This window comes from Chiloscyllium plagiosum, unplaced genomic scaffold, assembly GCF_037043375.1.
Source record: "Chiloscyllium plagiosum isolate Xiang-an unplaced genomic scaffold, Cpla_swu_hap1 HiC_scaffold_45, whole genome shotgun sequence".
Taxonomy (NCBI): Eukaryota; Metazoa; Chordata; class Chondrichthyes; order Orectolobiformes; family Hemiscylliidae; genus Chiloscyllium; species Chiloscyllium plagiosum.
The window spans coordinates 18,035,040-18,055,826 of NW_028270183.1; the positions used below are offsets into that span (position 1 = coordinate 18,035,040).

The window sequence follows — 20,787 nt, forward strand, 5'->3', positions numbered from 1 at the left end:
ATAGATCCTAGGCACTGTTGTGAAAAATAGCCAGGGAGTTCTCCTTTCACTCAATCAGCATCATGAAGAAAACAACAGATAAACTGTTTGTCGGGATTTGCTGATTGCAAATTAGTTGCCCCACTTCCACTATTAGAACAATGGCTGTATTTCAAAAAACATTGACTGTATAACCCTGTGGTTGTGAAAAATGCTATATAAATACATTTTTCAGTCTGAAGTGCAATTAACTCCAGCAATTCAACAAATATCTGATGACCTTGTGAACTCTACCAGGAAAGCATTTGCTTGTTGCTTTCATTGCCTGGATAAATCTTTGAATTGAACATTTTTCAATGATAGGGTTCATTTGCAAATGTTACAGGCACTGGTTGGCTATCAGGAGCACTGGCAGACATAATGGACTGAATGGCTTCCTTCTGCCTCCTAATACTTTTGTGATTCTGTAACCTGGTCTTTCCCTTCTCTGGGTCGGGGTGGAGGGTACAGTTGTTGAGTTCTGTTGTCATGTCTCCTGCCACTCCTTTTGCTAAATGAGTCCAGAACGTGAAACTCTGCATCAAAAATGCAGTAGACAAGCAGGCCTTTCAGCCCAAGTAATCTCGTGCTGCATTTAAGGCGAGTTCATTGACTGGTTATGCCTGAACCTTGGGCACAATTTGTAATTTGCTGAAGATTTAATGTATCAGAATTTTTAATGATAAATCTTCTGTTGTTACACTCCAGCTGCTGGCTACAAACACATAGAAAATTCATCTGGAGCTTCCTGGGGCCTGTTTGTGCAATAATTGGGGTAAGTATCTATGTTATCTATATTTAGATTGCGTCAATGTGGTCATTCATTGAGGTGATTATGTTTCAAATCTGCAGTAAATTCCATCTTTGAGTTTCCTGTCTCAGTCTCTCTGCTCACTCCTACCTCTGTTGCCTCTGTTGTGGGTGGCACGGTGGCACAGTGGTTAGCACTGCTACCTCACAGCGCCAGGGACCCAGGTTCAATTCCTGCCTCGGGAACTGTCTGTGTGGAGTTTGCACATTCTCCCCGTGTCTGCGTGGGTTTCCTCCGGTGCTCCGGTTTCCTCCCACAATCCAAAAATGTGCAGGTTAGGTGAATTGGCCATGCTAAATTGCCCGTAGTGTTAGGTGAAGGGGTAAATGTAGGGGAATGGGTCTGGGTGGGTTATGCTTCGGCGGGTCGGTGTGGTCTTGTTGGGCCAAAGGGCCTGTTCCACACTGTTAAGTAATCTAATCTAATATCAACTCAAATATTCTCCTTTGGATGGCCTCACACCTTTCACTGTCTGTGAATTTGAGCAGTTTCAATACTCTGCTGCCTGCATCCAAATAACGTTTGCAGATGACACCAAAATTGGAGGTGTAGTGGACAGCGAAGAAGGTTACCTCAGAGTAAAACGGGATCTTGATCAGATGGGCCAATGGGCTGAGGAGTGGCAGATGGAGTTTAATTTAGATATGTGTGAGGTACTGGATTTTGAGAAAGCAAATCAGGACAGGACTTATACACTTAATGGAAAGGTCCTGGGGAATGTTGCTGAACAAAGAGACCTTGGAATGCAGGTTCATAGTTCGTTGAAAGTAGAGTCCCAGGTAGATGGGATATTGAAGAAGGCTTTTGACATGCTATCCTTTATTGTCAGAGCATTGGGTAAAGGATTTGGGAGGTCATGTTGCAGCTGTACAGGACATTGGAGGCACTTTTGGTATATTGTGTGCAATTCTGGTATCCTTCCAAATTTTGTGAAACTTGAAAGGGTTCAGAAAAGATTTATCAGGATGTTGCAAGGGTTGGAGGATTTGAGCTATAGGGAGAGGCTGAATAGGTTGGGGCTATTTTCCCTGGAACATCGGAGGCTGAGGGGTTACCTTATAGAGGTTCATAAAATCATGAGGGGCATGGATAGAATAAACAGACAAGATTTTTTTCGCTGGGCATGGGTTCAGGGTTAGAGTGGAAAGATTTAAAAGGGACCTAAGGGGCAACCTTTTTGCATAGAGGGTGGTTCCTTTATGGAATGAGCTGCCAGAGGAAATGATGGTGGCTGGTACAATTACAGCATTTAAAAGGCATCAGGATGGCTATTTGAATAGGAAGGGTTTAAGAGGGCTATGGACCAAATGCTGGCAAATGGGACTAGATTAAGTTAGGATATTTGGCGGCATGGACAAGTTGGACCAAAGATGCTGGACATCTCTCTGACTCTATGGCTGTAAGTCTGGTCACCCACTGTACACACTGATGTACTTGAGCTCAAGGACTGACTAGAATCAATATTCAGGATGTTCATGTAGGTATCTTTTCAAATACCTACATGGACATCCTAATTCTTTTTCCTCCTCGAACTCTACAAGCCTCTGAAACCTCTGCATTACTGCAGATCTAATATCTTGGGATATTCAATTTACATTGTTACAGCTGCTAAGCTCCAAAACCCTGGAATTCTCTCCCTGAGCTCACCTTTAACTCTCTCTTCACCCTTAAGAAACTCCTTAAAATCCAACTTTTTGACCAAGTCTGGTGTCAAGATTTTCTTTGATAATGCATATATGAAGAAACAAAATTACTAATGCATAGTTGCTTTTTAACAGCTATTGTGTTAATGATTAGATTCCCTACAGTGTACAGTGTAGGTACACTACACTGTGGAATCAGGCCCTTCAGCCCAACAAGTCCACACCGACCCTCCAAAGAGCAACCCACCCCCCTACATTTACACCTGATTAACACACCTAATACTCCGGGCAATTTAGCACGGCCAATTCATCTGACCTGCACATCTTTGGACTGTGGGAGGAAACCAGAGCACCCAAAGGAAACCCACGCAGACATGGGGAGAATGTGCAAACTCCACACAGACAGTCTCACATAATACTGTATGGTTAAATAATCTATTTAAGATATTTCAGTGACGTAGAGGCAGGGTATAAATGGGTCTTAGCTGATCTTGACAAAGCAAAGCATTACTGCCTAATTTGAGCTGAAAGCCATAAATTAGACATGATTTGTCCTGCCTCCAGATTCGATGATGTAATGCAGAAGACACAGAACAATTGCCAATCTTGAGATGCAGAGGCAAGAAGAGATTCTTAAAGGAGGGAAGGATTGAGGCCTGTAGAGGACCATGAGTTAGATTAATAGAGGGTTTCACATCTGCAAACCTGAAATGTCTCATTCGCAGCTGGTGTCAGGCTTTAGATCAATGCTACCCAAATCCTTTCTGACTGTATGCCCATTTTGAATCTATATAATTATCACAACCCCTCAATGAGAAATGAGAAAACAGGATTTAAGGGCTATGAAAGGAGGACCCTGTCAGAGAAGGTATGTAGCTGAAACAGCTCACTCAGAATTTGGAGTTCATGACCCCAAAATTACTGCTTTGGAGTTCATGACCCCAAAATTTCAGCTCGCTTAGGGTCCTGACCCTCACTTTGGAAAGACCTGCCAGTACAGGCTAGAGAATCTATTCTGCTGCACTTTAATTCTCTGTCTGTCTGTCTGTCTGTCTGTCTGTCTCTCTCTCTCCCCCTCTCACACACACTCTCTTGCCCCCCTACATGTCTCAAAATCCCAAGCTCTATTTGATTGTTTTGTCTCTTAGGGAATGTGGACTGTTTTAGTTTGTTGAACTTCTCTTTTTAAAATCTTTCAACAGATCAACACATTCCTTTTTCTCTTAACACTCTGGTCTTTGAGAGAATCAGTTTCCAAGCGTGACATTACAATATCTAAACTTCAAAACACGAGGTGAGTTTAAGCTCTGCAGGTGTCCTGCAGGATAATGTCCTTGGCCCAACCATCTTTAGCTACTTCTTCAATGACTTTCTTTCTATCAGAAGTGGGGATGTTTGCTAGTGATTATGCAATGTTCAGCACCACTTGTGACTCCTCAGATGCTGAAGCTGCCCATATTCAAATGCAGCAAGATCTGAACAATATCCAGGCTTGGGATAGGCTTGGCAAGTGGTAAGAGTCAAAAAGTGTGGTGCTGGAAAAACACAGCAGGTCAGGCAGCATCCGAGGAGCATGAGAGTCGAGCTTTCAGGCATAAGCATAATTCCTGATGAGGGGCTTATACCCGAAACCTCAGCTCTCATGCTCCTCAGATGCTGCCTGACCTGCTGTGCTTTTCCAGCGCCACACTTTTCAACTCTGACTCTCCAGCATTTGCAGTCCTCACTTTCTGTCTGACAACTAGTAAGTAACATTCCTGCGACACAAATGCCAAACAATGACTATCTCCAATAAAGAAAAATCTAATAAATGCCCCTTGACATTGAATGGTGTTAGCATAACTGATCCCCCACTGTTAATATCCCAGGGGGTTATCATTGACAAGAACTCAGTTGGATTCGCAGCATAAACACAGTGGCTATAAGTGTGGGTCAGATGCTAGGAATATTGTGGTGAGTAACTCACCTCCTGACTCCCCAAAGCTTGTCAACCATCTACAAGGCACAAGTCAGGAGTGTGATAGAATACTCGGCACTTGTCTGGATCGGTGTAACTTCAACGACACTCAAGAAGCTTGACACCATCTAGAACAAAGCAGCTTACTTAATTAGCACCATATCCACAAGCATCCATTCTTTTCACCGTTGATACTCAGTAGCAACAGTGTGTTAATCCACAAGATGCACTGCATAAATTCACTAAAGATCCTTATACAGCATGTTGCAACATTTAAGAGGCATTTGGATGGGTATATGAATAGGAAGGGTTTGGAGGGATATGGGCCGGGTGCTAGCAGGTGGGACTAGATTGGGTTGGGATATCTGGTCGGCATGGACGGGTTGGACAAAAGAGTCTGTTTCCATGCTGTACATCTCTATGACTCTATGACTCTATGTTCCAAACCTATGACCACTTCCATCCCGCAGATCCGTGGGAACACTTGCACATCACCCACAAGTTCCCTTCTAAGCCACTCGCCATTCTGACTCAGAAATACATCACAGTTCCTTCACTGTCATTGGATCAAAATCCTGGAATTCTTTTTCTGAGGATATTGTGTGTCAACCTATAGCACGTGGACTGCAGTAGTTTAAGAAGACAGTTGACCATCGCATTCTCAAGGGCAACTGGGGACTGATAATAAATGCTCAGCAATGACCATGTCCCATGAGTGAACAAAAAAAAAATCAAGAAATCCACTGTTTCATTCAGGATTTTGCTCACGTCCTGTGTTTAAAGAATTGTTTCTGTGGTGCTCAGTACTTGGTATCTCATTCAAGTGGCCATCATTCATCGGCACGTCTCGACTATGTATAGCAGTACTCTTTTTTGACTGTGAGAAGCTTCAGGCAGAGATTATTGACTGGGTAGAGGGAACCCTTACTGGTTTTCTTTTCAGTAATGAAAGATGTTGAGGTGAAAGCCAGATCCAAAAGGGGGAGACATAGGAAGTGAGTACCATGAGTGATACAACAAATTTGCATTTACCCAGCACTTGTAGTGTTGTGCAACATCCTAAGAGGCTTCACAGAAATGTTAGCTGACAAAATGTGACACTTCAGCCACTGACAATGATACTAGGGCAGATGACCAAAATCTTTGAAGAAGGGGAGAGATTAGGGAGGTGGGGACGGTCATGAAAGAAATTCCAGAGCTTGATATGAGGCAGCTGTAGGATCAGCCACCAATGGTGAAGTGATTAGAACATAGAACATAAAACAATACAGTCAAGAATGTGTAAAAGACTAGAATTGGAGGCTGCAGAGATCTCAGAGAATTCCAGAAGAGATGAGGCTATGTAGGGGTTTGAGAAGGGTGAATATTTTAAAATGGGGGCATTGCATAACTGGGAGACAGCGATCATAGGAATGATGGGGACAAGGTGCAAGTTGGGCAGATGAGCCCTAGCAATTTGAATCAAAGTACCATTCTTGCAGCTGACTCAATTGGGATAAGCTTATGATTTGATTTGAACCCATAAGCTCTCAAATTTTAGATTCGCTGACTCATGGGGGTTTCAGTTAGCTAAGTTGGCTCGGGTGAGTGTATCAGAATAACATCAACACCATGTGTTCAGTTCCCAATCCAGCTGCATTAGATGTGGGAACTGCTCTGGAGAGTGGAAGGCAGTGACAACTCACCACTGATTTAAAAACTTCTGTGAGGACTCGGCAAGATGGCAGTGATTCTGTAGAACTGCTATGGACGGCTCTGCCTAACAGCCAAGGCATATTGGTGTTTTTTGCCATCCCTGGCCAACTTATGTGGAGCAATTACTGCTTTAAAACCTTACAAAACACATATTTGTTAATATTTGGGAGTGGGAAGGATGCCAAAGGGAAAAGGAGCAAGCAAACAGCAGCAGGGAGGACACTCCCCTACAGAAAGTTGGGGCTGCGATTGAGGAGATGCGTGCCCAGGTCCAATCCATCACGTCCATGCTATAGAAGCATGAATAGGAGATCCAGGGCCTCAGGGAGCGGCTGGAGGAGTTGGAGGGTTGAACCAAGGCCTCAGAAGCTGCGATGGAGTCCTCATCTGTTTGGATCCAGCTGCTGGAGTGAGAGGTGCGGGCCTTGTGAGACCAGGTCGAATACCTCAAAAATAAAGGTTGGAGGATGAACCTGTGGATTGTCGGGCTTCCGGAAGGTGAAGAAGGTGGGCAGCCAGTCAGCTTCTTTGAAAGCTGGCTGCCGCAGTTCCTAGGCCTTCAAATCAAGTCCAGTGGCTGCAGATTGCAGTGCACAGGTCTGGGCCAGTACAACACCTCCGCCCGGTCCTAGTGCAGTTCCGCTCCTACCAGGACAAGCAAAAAGTAATAGAAACCTCCAAATTACTGGGAAAAGACCCACAGGCACTGCGACATAAGGGGTCAAAAATTATTTTTTCCCAGGATTTCTCAGCAGCTTTAATTTGAAAGAGGAAGTCCTTCGAAGAAGTTAAAAAGAGGCTGAGGAACTTGGGTATCCTTTGTTGTCTCATTTTTTGTTGTTTGTTCTCTTTCTCTTGTAGTCACAAGTAGGGGTGACATGAAGCCGGGGACGGGTGGCGTGCTTATCCTGACTGTCTTTTTTTTGTTGATTTAAGGATTATCTCCTTGTTTTGTTTTCGCCTAAGGCTTGGGCACAGTCCGGGCTTGAAGGAGCTGTGAAGGAGGGGATGGATAGGGTAAGTGCCCCCTATGGGCAGGGGGCAGAGTCTTCCTTTCAAGGTTTTATAGTTGGTTTCCTTTGTAGTGTTTTGGTAGTAATAGTTGTTTGTAGTTATGATAGAGTAGTCTTTGTATACACAATTCTTCAACTCTGAGTCTTTATTTACTTGCGCTTGACGCATTGTAAGCAGGATTCTCCCTCTCATGGGTTCAAGGGTCTCTGAAAGGGGATGCAGCTAAGTGTCTTGTTAAATAGTGCACCTGGAACATCAAGGAAAGTCATTCATCTGTTAAAAGGAAAAAGGTGCTTTCTCGCTTTAAGAGGGAAAGGGTTGATATCGCTCTGTTACCGGAAGCCCATCTTGATGGACAACACCTGAAGCTACAACAGTGGGGTTATGACCGGGTATTCTTTTCATCCTTTACTACTAAAAGTAGGGGAGTGGCAGTATTTATCCAGAAAAATTTTCCGTTCACATTATTAGAGCAGGTGAAAGATGAGCAGGGACGGTTTGTGATACTTAAGGCCCTGATACATGGGGAGGAATATGGCATTTTAAATGTCTACTGTCCTCCAGCGCATCCCCTCAAATTTTTGATTAGTGCCTTCTCTAAGCTGAGTGCCTTTGGAACACGGGGGCGGGGGGGAGGCGGATTTCAATTGCTTTTGGATCTGACAGTAGACAGGGTGCCTAGTGGATCCCCAATGATTTCTTCGCAGGCCAAGTAGGTGGCTAACTTATGCAAGGAGTTGGGGCTGGTGGACATTTGGAGATGTCTTCACCCTACCAGCAGGGACTTCACCTTTTTATCAAACCCTCATAAATGTCACACGAGGATTGATCTCTTCTGGATTCGATTTTGGGTTGTAAAATTGGTAACATAGCTATCTCTGATCACGCGTGGTATATTTTCGAGCTTAAGGCCAAGAGTGGGGAGCTAGGTTTGCTGCACTGGCATTTGGACCCTTCTCTCCTCAAAGATTCCAAATTTGTGGAATACTTCTTGAAGGAGTTTCAGGAATTCTTTACTATCAACACAGGTATGGCTAGTAGTCCATCTATGCTATGAGAAATTACTAAAGTTTTCACTCGGGGATTAACTGTTTCCTATTCAGCTAGCCGGACACGACGGAAGGGGGAACAACAGCGTCTACTTGAGGCATGGTTGAAAGCTGCCGAAGCGGGACATTTTGTGCGGCCTTCGGTGACTAAGCTACAGCGGATCACGGCCCTCCGAGCTGCCTTGAATTCAATACTTACACAAACCGCAAAGAATTAACTTGTTTTTGCTTGACAAAGGCTGTTCGAGTATGGGGATAGGCCAGGAAAGTATTTAGCATACCTGACCAGGAAAAAGCATACTCCCAATCCATCACTGCAATCAGAGACAGTGCCGGGGTCCTTACATATAATGTCAAAAAGATTAATGAGGCTTTTCGGAGTTTTTACTCTGAATTGTATTGGTCTGAAGTTTGTGAGGACAGGTGGGCTAAAATGGACGCTTTTTTTAAGAACCTGGACCTCTCAGGATAACCTTGAAACCTTGACAGCACAGGAAATGCAGGAGGCAGCTAGGCAAATTCAGAGTGGGAAAGAGCCTGGCCCTGATGGTCTTTTGGGTGAGTTTTATAAAGAGTTTATAGGGATTCTGTTAGGGCTGTTGTTGGAGAACCAGAATCACTCCTATATGCCTGAATGCTTACCACCATCTTTGAGAAAAGCTAATATTTCCTTAATTTTTAAGAAGGGGAAGGTTCCTGAGGATTGTACATCATACAGGCCCATCTCTCTATTAAATTCAGATTTCAAGATTTTGTCTAAGATCTTGGCGCTGAGATTAGAAAAGGTGTTGCCCTATATTGTTAAAGAAGACTAGACAGATTTTATAAGAGGCCCGTAGGTCTACTAATAATATTAGAAGGTTGCTGAATATGGTCCAAATTTGTCAGCAACGATCGATTCAGGGATTGGTGATTTCCTTAGATGCAGAGAAAGCATTTGACTGGGTGGAGTTCCCGTATCTTTTTTATCTCTTAGAGTGGTTTAAGTTGGGTGGGGTCTTTGCTAGATGGATGGAGATTTTATATCACCACCCTCTGGCCACGGTCATCACCAACGGGGTGAAGTCTGTGAACTTTAGGATTGGTAGGTGTAGTCATCAAGGCTGCCCCCTTTCACCATTGTTTACGTTGGTGATAGAACCGCTATCAGTGGCCATTCGTCAGAACATACTGCTCCGGAAGTGGGATCGAGGGTACACAAGATTACACTGTATGCGAATGGTGTCCTTCTGTTTCTATTGGACCCGATGACCTCCGTACTCCATCTGATGCAATGTATCGATTCATTTGGGGCTATTTAAGGATATAAGATCAACTTTGCAAAATTGAAGGCTATGCCTTTGGGGAACATCAAGGAAGCGCCAGAGGTTGAGGGTGGCCCTAGGTTCCCTTTTAAGTGGTCACAGTGAGGTTCCGATACCTAGGAATTTTTATTACCCTCAAGTTTGATTGGTTATTTCAGACTAACTTTGCTCACTTGCTCGACAATATTAGGTGGGAACTCCAGAGATGGGAGGCACTTTCAATTTCATGGTTGGCTTGAATATCTCTCAATAAGATTAACGTTCTTCCTCATTTGCTTTATCCCATGTGTATGCTCCTTATAATGTTTCCCAGGTCAACGCTGCGGAAACAAATGGGTTGGTTTGGTTCCTTTGACTGGCATCGTGGGCAGCCCCTCATCAAACTTACTAAATTACTAAACCGCCTGATGAAGGAGCGGCACTCCGAAAGCTAGTGCTTCCAATTAAATTGGTTGGACTATAACCTGGTGTCATGTGATTTTTAATTTTGTGCACCCCAGTCCAACACCGGCATCTTCAAATCATTACAAAATTGGAGTTGCCTCAAGGAGGGGGAGGATTTGATTTCCCAGACATCAGGAGGTATCAGTTGAGTTCCCTGCTGTCCTTTGTTTGCGATTGGGTTGGTAATGATCAGGGCTCAATATGGCTGGATATCGAGGCCTCCCTGGAAAAGTGCCCTCTTATTAACCTATTGTTCATGGATAAGATGAGGACAGTTATGGACTGCTGCCGGAACACTATGCATCAGAGTGAGGGTTGCTTATCCAAGACTTCACCACTTACGCCTACAGTTGGTATGCCAGGGTTCTGACCAGGGGCGATGGAGTCGGGGTTCAAACTGTGGGCAGTGAGAGGAGTGGGAGACTTGTTTGAGGAGGAGGTTATGATGTCTTTCGAGCAACTGAGCCGCAAATACGGGTTGCCCAGCAGAGAGCTTTTCTGGTTTTTTTTCAGGTTAGGGATTTCATCCAGAAGAAGACTATGCTTCTCACTAAGCTCTATAAGTCCATTGCAGAGAGGTGTTGCTGTGTTCCACAAGCACCCTTTTGGTTAGTGCCCTCTATTGCCTGCTGATTGCCAGGGCCTGGCAGGATATTAACCAGTTATGGGAGGTCTGGGAGCAAGAGCTAGGAGTGGAGATCTCTTCTGAAACATGGGAGAACACACGAAAGATCTCAGTCTCTAATAGGACATGCACTATGCAGTTAAATGTTCTGCACAGGGTTCATTTGGCACCGGACCGTCTGGCGAAGTTTAAAAAGGGGCATTTCCAATGTGCCCCAAATGTAAAATAAATGTAGGTACCCTTACCCACTGTTTCTGGACATGCCACAGGCTCAGTGTTTCTTGGAGTGCTGTGGCGGGACAGATTGGGAGGGTATTGAGGACTGAAGTTTAAGTAGACCCGATATCTCTCCTCTTAGGTCAGTTGAATTTATCATCGTTAGACGGGCATGGGAAGAAACTATTTAATATTCTTGCATACTGTGCATGGAAGAATATTCTGATGAATTGGGTGTCTGAGAACCCGCCGAGTTTGTTGGGATGGCACAATATAATTATGGAGCATATATCCTTGGATTTTTTAAACAAATGTTGTGCATCACACAACAGACCATTTTTATAAGACATGTCAGCCTTATTTGATTTATTTGGATATTGACTTGTCGGCTATTTTAACTAGGGCGTTTGTTTAACCAGGACGGTTAAGTTTGTTGAGCCCTGGGCCCTGGAAGGGGGGCTCCTGAGTTACTCCAGGAATATATACAACACTCCCGTTCTTTTGATTGGGAGCTTTGCACCGTGTGTAGCTATTTTGTGTTTTTTTGTGTTTTCAATTGCTTTTCTTTTTTTTATTTATTATTTACTTATTTATTGGTGTTGTTTTGCACAGTGTTAGGTTTTGTCTTTTATTCTTGGGTAGATTAGTTAGTACAGTATTTGTATTGTAATTTGTGTTTTTTATTATACAGGTATTTGTTATTGGTTGTATTTTCAATAACTTTATATTTTCGTAAAGTCAAAAAATCATTAATTTACAAAAAAAACCTTTCGTGAGCAGACAACATGCCCAGAAGCTGCCTTTGGAGAGAAGTACACTACAGATGAATTAATGAAGTAACAGATCAGGGAAATCTTGGCACAGATAACTGAAGAAAACATCCAGTTACATCCAGCTGAAGTTAATAAAAGTGTCAGTTTTTAATCCCTTCATTAACATATTTGTAAGCTTAATTAAAGTTGCAAACCTGGCTCATATCATGTAACCAGATATCAAAGGGCCAGATGTCAGGTAACTGAAATTACAAGAACCTACTCAATGGGTGTTTACAACTCTACCCTCCAGGCTGCGGACACACAGAACTAATGGTCCAAAGGGTCTCCTCTTGTGCTACATTGCCTCTGTGACTCTTGGAGGACTCTGGAACATCATGAGTAATAACAGCCATGGAATGTACATGATGTAACATAAAGTTGCATTCACGTTGATGAATGTTGGAGTATGTCCTGCTAATTTCCTGCCTAACCCAGTTCTCTTTTCCGCAGAATGTTGGCATTTAAAGCCATCATGCAGATGTTTATCCTGGGCTGTAGCTGGATTCTTGGTTTGTTCCACTTTAACGAAGAAACCCTGGTAATGGCCTATTTATTTACCATTGTCAACAGTTTCCAGGGCACCTTCATCTTTGTCATCCTGTGTGTGTTAAATCCCAAGGTAGGTGCTATAGTATTATGTAATGTTTCTAGCACAGGAACTGGTCATTCTAAACAGCAGAGCCATACCACTGTTTACGTTCCAAATGAGTCTCCTTTTTACCCCTCTAGACAATATAATTTCCTATTCCTTTCTTTACTATGTGTTTATCAAGGGTCCCTTTAAATGCATCTATGCTATTTACTTTAACTGCTCCTAATGCTCACGAGTTCCACATTCTCATCACTCTCCAAGTTAACAATTTTCTCCTGAATTCGTCAATAAATTTACTTGTGACAATCTTATAATTATAGCCTCCAGTTCTGTCAGGTCTCTATTCAGTTTTCTCTTTTCTAGGAAAAAAGGCCCATTTCCTGATGCCATTCATACTTACCCTATTTACTGGGATCTTGCACAATGTTCTTTCTTTCTCAAGAGTCCACTGGTAATGAATGTATAGCAAAGGTTATTTCTATTCCATACAAATATCACAAACCTTTTCTAAAACATTTGCTCATAAATTTGCACAGAGGAAATTTTCAATAAAGCAGAGATCATAGAATTCATCACAGAATGTTGAAATCTGTAATTAGATAACTACAACTGTACTTGGGGATAGGCATAGGCCAGTCAGTCCTTTAAGCCTGCTTCAAACCATTTAATAATATCATGGTTGATCTGATTATGGTCTGAATTCCACTTTGTTTGCCACCATAACTCAGAAAATCCTTGTCTATCAAAAATCAATTTGACTGGGCCTTAAATGTATTGAATGACCCAACCTCCGTTGTTTTCATAGGAAGAGAATTCCACAGACTAAAAACTCACCAAGCCAAAACATTTCTCATCATTAAATCTTAAAAGTGAAAGCTCTTATTCTTAAATTGTTTCTCCTCGTTCTTGTTTCTCCTTCCAAATTGGGAAAAATCCTGCCAGAATACACCTTTGTCAAACCCCTTCAGGATCTTGCATGTTTCAGTAAGATAATCTCTCATTCTTTGAAACTCCAGTGGATAAAGGCCCAACTTTATCAACCTTTCTTCACAAAATGGGCGGCATGGTGGCTTATTGATTAACACTGTTGCCTGATAGCAGCAGGGACCTGGGTTCAGTTCCAACCTCGGGTGACTGTCTGTATGGAGTCTGCGTGGATTTCCTCCCACAATCCAAAGTTTTGCAAGTTAGGTCAATTGGACATGCTAAATTGCTTATAGTGGTCAGGAATGTGTAGGTTAGGCACATTAGTCAGGGGTAAATGTAGAGTAATGGAGAATAGGTTTGGGTGGGATACTCTCCCAAGGGTCAGTGTGGACTTGTTGAATTGAAGGGCCTGTTTCCACACTTTAGGGATTCTATTCTATTCTAAATCCAAGCCCCTCATTCAAGGAAAGAGCCTTCTCAAGACTGCTTCTCACCTGATTACTTTTCAAATAAGGAGATCAAAACTGTACTCAGTGCCCGGATGTGTTCTGACCAAGGCCCTGGACAGCTGCAGTAATATTTCTCGACTTTCATCTTCCATTCACTTTGCAATAAACAACAACATTCCATTTATCTTCCTAATCACTTGCTGTTCTCACATGCTAACTGCTTATGATTAATATACCAAGACATCCAGATCCCTCTGTACTTCTGAGTTCTGCAATCTCACTTCCTTCAAATAATAAAAAGCTCCCTTTTATTCTTTCTGCCAAATTGGACAACTTCACATTTTTCTACGTTATGTTCCATCTGCTAAATTCTTGCCATCTCATTTAAACTATCTAATATCCTTTTGCAAACACTCTTGTCTTGACAATTTAATTTCTTATCTATCTTGGCATCATTAGATAATAAAGCTACCATACATTCTGACCTTATGTCCAAATCATTGACTTTCCGCCTTCCGCAAAGACCGTTCCCTCCGTGACTACTGGTCAGGTCCCCCTACCACCCCCCTCCCATCCTGGCACTTTCCCCTGCCACCGCAGGAACTGTAAAACCTGCGCCCACACCTCCTCCCTCACCTCTATCCAAGGCCCTAAAGGAGCCTTCCACATCCATCAAAGTTTTACTTGCACATCCACTAATATCATTTATTGTATCCGTTGCTCCCGATGCAGTCTCCTCTACATTGGAGAGATTGGGTGCCTCCTAGCAGAGCGCTTTAGGGAACATCTCCGAGACACCCGCACCAATCAACCACACCGCCCCGTGGCCCAACATTTCAACTCCCCCTCCCACTTTGCCGAGGACATGGAGGTCCTGGGCCTCCTTCACCACCGCTCCCTCACTACCAGACGCCTGGAGGAAGAACGCCTCATCTTCCGCCTCGGAACACTTCAACTCCAGGACATCAATGTGGACTTCAACAGTTTCCTCATTTCCCTTTCCCCCACCTCACCCTAGTTCTAAACTTCCAGCTCAGCACTTCCCCATGACTTGTCCGGACTTGTCCTACCTGCCTATCTCCTTTTCCACCTATCCACTCCACCCTCCCCTCCCCCCGACCTATCACCTTCATCCCCTCCCCCATTCACCCATTGTACTCTATGCTACTTTCTCCCCACCCCCACCCTCCCCCAGCTTATCTCTCCACGCTCCAGGCTCACTGCCTTTATTCCTGATGAAGGGCTTTTGCCCAAAACGTCGATTTCGAAGCTCCTTGGATGCTGCCTGAACTGCTGTGCTCTTCCAGCACCACTAATCCAGAATCTGGTTTCCAGCATCTAAAGTCATTGTTTTTACCTCATAGATTGTTAATAGTTGACACCCCATTTATGAGCCCTGTGGCATCTAATGTTGTCGACTCAAAGAAAATGCCCAGTTATCTCTCTCTGCTTCCAAACAGATAATGAGCACTTTGTCAATGCTAATATGTTACCATTCACACCAAAGCTCTTGTGTTATAACAGTAGCATTTTACCAAATGCATTTTGGAAATCAGTGTACAAATCCTCAAAAAACTCCAACAAATTAGTTAAAACATGATTTCCTTTTGACAATACCATGTGGATTCTGCCTGATCAAATTATGACTTTCTAAGCATCCTGCTATAACCTCCTTTAAAATTGAATCTAGTGCATAAGTCAAAATGACTACATTGAGTTTACATGTCCAGGGATTATTAGCTGTGTATTGTATTTCTTCTTGTAAGGTGAGGGTCCAGTGCAAGAAATGGTTTTCCATGCTATTCAGAACAAAGAGAATTGTCTCACCCAAGAATAAAGCTGCAATCATGCCAAAGAATACCAGGGCGGTAAGTGGTTTTACTTGACCTCTATTCATGTTCGACTGACAGCACATTGGTTGATGCCCACTGTTGTGTAGTTGGCTAAGTCAAATGCTTGCTGAAAATGTGTTGCTGGGAAAGCGCAGCAGGTCAGGCAGCATCCAGGGAACATGTTCGACTGACAGCACATTGGTTGATGCCCACTGTTGTGTAGTTGGCTAAGTCAAATGCTTGCTGAAAATGTGTTGCTGGGAAAGCGCAGCAGGTCAGGCAGCATCCAGGGAACAGGAGAATCGACGTTTCGGGCTTATGCCCGAAACGTCGATTCTCCTGTTCCCTGGATGCTGCCTGACCTGCTGCGCTTTCCCAGCAACACATTTTCAGCTCTGATCTCCAGCATCTGCAGACCTCACTTTCTCCTCAAATAAGTCACATGCTTCAATGCTGGATTATTGGGCTGATATTCCACCCTGGTGTAAATTTCCAGAAAAGAATGGGTAGAAATGCAACAAAAACACATCATGAAATTTGGTGCTGTCACAGAATATGCTCTTCATATGCCTTGCCTAAAATTGTCCTGTTGAAGCCAGGAAAATAACAGTGAGGAGAACAGGTAGTAGATTTGATGCTGTCACTGTCCAAGATCAAATGGCATTTTAGGGATTCTGTTTCTAATTGATCTCCATCTCCCTTTGGCAGTCATGTGTCACTTTGGTAACAGCCAGTAGATGGGCTGTCACATCTGAGCCTGATTCTGTTCACGTGTATTGCTAGCAAGTGTCACTGGATAGCAGAGACCCTTACTAGTATTTCTCTTTGCTAATCCAGAAGGCCGTTTGTCATCCAGTTTGCCTCAAAATGAAGCTGAGACTATTCTAATCAGCGTGGCTGAAATGAACTCATCTGAACCATCAGAGGACCCTGCACTTTTGCATTTTTGACAGAAAGTAACTCACTGAATGCAATCATAAAAATTTATTTTTCATTTTGTTGTAGAGCTCAGTGTAATGATGAACCTGCTCTTGTCACACACTGTGTGGGATAGACCTGACGGATGAAGAAGTGAAGACCATTAGCTTTGCTGCAATGATGTGGATAGACTTTTGATAGCTACTTGAATTGACTGGTGTTTGTGCCAAGGACCACGCACACATCAGACAAGAATTTCATTTCTGGCAACAGATGCATTGAACTACCACCCTCTGCAAACTCCCACTCCAAATTTAATGTTATCATGACTAGTGATTAGTACTTGGCCATTCCTTAGTCATCACCGTTCAAATTTTAAAATTTCCATGAGCTAAAAATGGGAATTTTTTTCTCATTTGGGAAAACCTTCAGTGCCTGGACTGCAGAGGTTCAGGTAGGTGGCCCATTACGTGTTTCTGAAGACAATAATTGCTAAGAACATCCGCAGCTCATGAAAAATATTGAAATGTTACACATTACTGTACACATCCTTAACTGTGATGCGTGCTCGGTAGAAGTACTGAAACTGGGACAACAGTAAACAAGAATGAACATTTCTCCTGAACCTGCCCTAGACTATGGCTCAGTTTGTCATCTCGTTAACCTCTGAGTGAGAAACCATGACTTCCAGCCTAGTTCCTACACCCACCCACATTACAGTGCCCTTGTATCTGTAAAACTAAAACCTTTGCCTCTCTGTTCAGGTGAACATCAAGAAACTATCAGAGGAAGATGTAGCAATTGTGGAGAAACAGCTTTCATGGAATTCCTACAGTGTGGAAGCAGGCCATTTGGCCCATCAAGTCCACACTGACCCTCTGAAGAGCATCTCACCCAGATCTTGTAACCCCACACTTCCCATAGCTAACCCAACTAACCTACACATCCCTGGATACTATGGGCAATCCACCTAATCCGTACATCTTTGGGTTGTGGGAAGAAATCAGGCCATCTGGAGGAAACCTATGAGGACACAAGGAAAATATGCAAACTCCAGAGACAGTCACCTGAGGCTGACATCAAACTCTGGTCCCTGATGCTGTAAAGTAGCAGTGCTAACCATTGGGCCACTGTACCACCCCTGTGATTTATGAGACCTTGTACAGGAATCACTAGAAACTAGTGGTCAGGTAGAAAAAAAAAATCCAAAAGGCTAATTAAATCATTAGAATCCCTACAGTGTGGAAACAGGCCTTTCAGCCCAACAAGTCCGTGTTGTTCTTTTCATCAAGAGGACTGGAATACAGAATGAAGTGAATCTGCCTATCTGTTTTTACTTATTGGTTTGGTTCAAATATATGGGCAAGGTGATGCGGTGCTCTGCCATTGCTTTCTGTAGGATGGCAGAGCAGGAGGCTTTCTCACTCTTACCGCTGACTGTAAACCCGATTGGAAGGATTCATTGGCTTATAACCTATTTGGCCACATTATGGACGCAATAGCTTTGGGCTTATGGTCAGCAAATTCTGGCATGGGATTTGAACATTAAGTTTCTGGTTCAGAGGTAGGGTCAACTACCTCTGGGCCACAGAACCTCTTGAGATTCAGTGCAGCTGTATACCTTCCTGGTGAGTCACCATCTAGAGAACCACATTCAGTTCAGGGAAGCATCCTGGTTTTGAAGTACTAGAGTTTGGAGTCCCGCGAAGGATACTGTAGTTTAAATGGATTTCATCGGATAGATTAGGAGAATCAATTTCTGCTCATCATTGGATGAAGAGTGGAGAGTCCAGAACAAGGGAACACAACTATATTGTTGAGAACATAGAACAGTACAGGGAAAAAATGAGTTCTGCAGATGCTGGAGATCAGAGTTGAGAGTGTGGTGCTGAAAAAGCACAGCAGGTCAGGCAGCATCCAAGGAGCAGGAGAATCAATATTTCGGGCATATGCCCTTCATCAAGAATGAGGCTTATGCCTGAAACATTGATTCTCCTGCTCCTCTGATGCTGCCTGACCTGCTGTGCTTTTCCAGCATCACATTCTCAACCCAGAACAGTACAGCAAAGTACAGGCCCTTTGGCCCATGATGTTGTGCCAAGCATTTATCTTAATCAAATATCAACCCCCTAACCTACATGCCCCTCAATTTACTGTCGTCCATGTGCTTGTCTAGCAGTTGCTTAAATGTTCTTAATGTCTCTGATTCTACTACCACTGCTGGCAGTGCATTCCATGCACCCACCACTCTCAGCGTGAAGAACCTACCTCTAACATCTCCCCTATATCTTCCTCCAATCATCTTAAAATGACCCCTCGTGACAAACATTTCTGCCCTAGGGTAAATCTCTGGCTATCTACTCTATCTATTCCTGTCATTACCTTGTACACCTCTATCAAGTTACCTCTCTTCCTTCTTCTCTCCAGTATGAAAAGTCTGAGCTCACTCAACCTTTCTTCATAAGACAAGCCCTCCAATGCAGACAGCATCCTGGTAAATCTCCTCTGTACCCTCTCTAAAGCATCTACATCCTTTCTATAATGAGACGACCAGAACTGGATATAATATTCCAAGTGTGGTCTAACCAGCGTTTTATAGAGCTGCAGCAAAACTTTGCAGCTGTTAAACTCAATCCTGCTGTTAATGAAAGCCAACACTCCATACCCCTTCTTAACAACCCAATCAACTGGATGGCAACTTTGAGGGATCTATGTACATGGACCCAAAGACCCCGCTGTTCCTCCACACTGGCAAGAATCATGTCTTTAACCTGTATTCAGCATTCAAATTCGACCTTCCAAAATGAATCACTTCGCATTTATCCAGGTTGAACTCCATCTGTCACTTCTCAGCACAGCTCTGCATCCTGTCAATGTCACGTAGCCTGCAACAGCCTTCAACAATATCTACAACATCACTGACCTTTGTGTCATTGGCAAATGTACCAAACCACCCTTCTACTTCATTCAAATCATTTATAAAAGCTACAAAGAACAGAGGTCCAAGAACAAGCCCCTCACAAAGCCATGCTATCTTTAATCAAGTTATGTTTTTTACAAATAGTCATCAATTCTATTTCTCAGAATCCTTTCCAGTACCTTGCTTACCACAGATATAAGACTGACTGGTCTATAATTCCCAGGGATTTCCCTATTCCTTTCTTGAACAGAGGAATTACATTCGCCTCCCTCCAATCAGCCAGTACTACTCCCATGGAGAGTGAGGATGCAAACACCATCACCAGAGGCGCAGCAATCTCATTCCTCACTTCCTGTAGTAAAGATATATCTGGTCTGTCCCTGGGGACTTATCTATCTTGATGCTTCCTGGAATTTCCAGCATCCACCTACTTAATATCAAGCTGTTCAAGCCTATTAACCTGATCCATGGTGTTCTCACCATCAACAAGGTCTCTCTCTCCAGTGAATACTGAAGCAAAAAAACTCATTTAGGGCCTCCCCTATCTCTTCAGACTCCAGACATACATTCCATCCACTATTCCTGATTGGCCGTACCCTCTCTCTGATCATTCTCTTATTCTTCACGTCCATGCAGAATGCTTTTAGGTTTTCCCTAATCCTTCCTGCCAAGGCTTTTTTGTGCCCCCTCCTAGCTGTCCTCAGTCCATTTTTGAGTTCTGTGCAAGCTACCCTGTCATCCTCTAAAGCTGTGCCAGATCCTTGCTACCTCAACCTTAAGGAAGCTTCCTTCTTCCTTTTGCCAAGAAGCTCCTTGCTTTTGTCATTCAAGGCTCCTTCGCCTTACCATTCCTTGCCTGTCTCATTAGGACAAAGTTATCCAACACTCGCAATAAGTGCTCCTTAAACAGCCTCCACATTTCTGATGTGCCTTTCCCATAGAACATTTGTTCCCAACTTATGCACCACAGTTTGTGTTTGGTTGTTTCAGTGAGGTATTAGAGAGCAGTTCTTCACACAAAGGGTAATGGAAAACTGGCACTCTTACTTCCCAAAAAATGCTGGATGATGAGGATCAAATGAAATTTTTAAGAACTGATAATGATGGAGTTTTATTAGAAAAGGGTTTCAAAAGATGCAAATGAAGGAGAGCAAATGAAATTAGCATAAAGCTCAGCCTCAAAATAATGGACTGGCAGTACAGACTTTAAGTGGTTGGAAGACTCACTCATGCTGCTATGAATTAATTTACTGCCATGGCCAACCACACCTATTTGTCATTAATGATAAAACAGACATTCATCTTATTTCCTGTGTGTGAGGTCTTTTTATGCGCAATGGAGTGCTTCCTTTGTAAATGTGAGAAACCACAACCCAACCCATCATGGAGTGTTGAGGGCATAGATAGAACATGCTTTGTAAATGCAAATTCTCTCTCTTTACAGTGGATCTTGCTATGTCTTTAAGCAGCTGTCACATTTGCCTGCAGAGTAATAGTTAACAGACTCTGAAAATCATTAATTGTTTATGAGATCTTGAATTGCAATGAGTTGTTGTGT

General features: G+C 43.2%; 1 protein-coding gene across 2 annotated transcripts in view; it reads left to right on the top strand.

The window, feature by feature from the left end:
* Nucleotides 1–20,787, top strand: part of LOC122552183 (adhesion G protein-coupled receptor E3-like) — a 58,156-nt gene that overhangs the window by 35,914 nt on the left and 1,455 nt on the right. The window contains exons 15-19 of one of the 2 annotated variants that reach the window (XM_043694769.2): nt 727–793; nt 3,675–3,766; nt 12,042–12,210; nt 15,326–15,427; nt 16,397–17,170. In XM_043694769.2, coding sequence (XP_043550704.2) covers nt 727–793; nt 3,675–3,766; nt 12,042–12,210; nt 15,326–15,427; nt 16,397–16,408 — 442 coding nt within the window. In that variant the 3' untranslated portion in view covers nt 16,409–17,170. Of the gene's footprint in view, nt 1–726; nt 794–3,674; nt 3,767–12,041; nt 12,211–15,325; nt 15,428–16,396; nt 17,171–20,787 lie in introns of those variants that run through there. The other variant, XM_043694768.2, reaches the window with a different exon arrangement.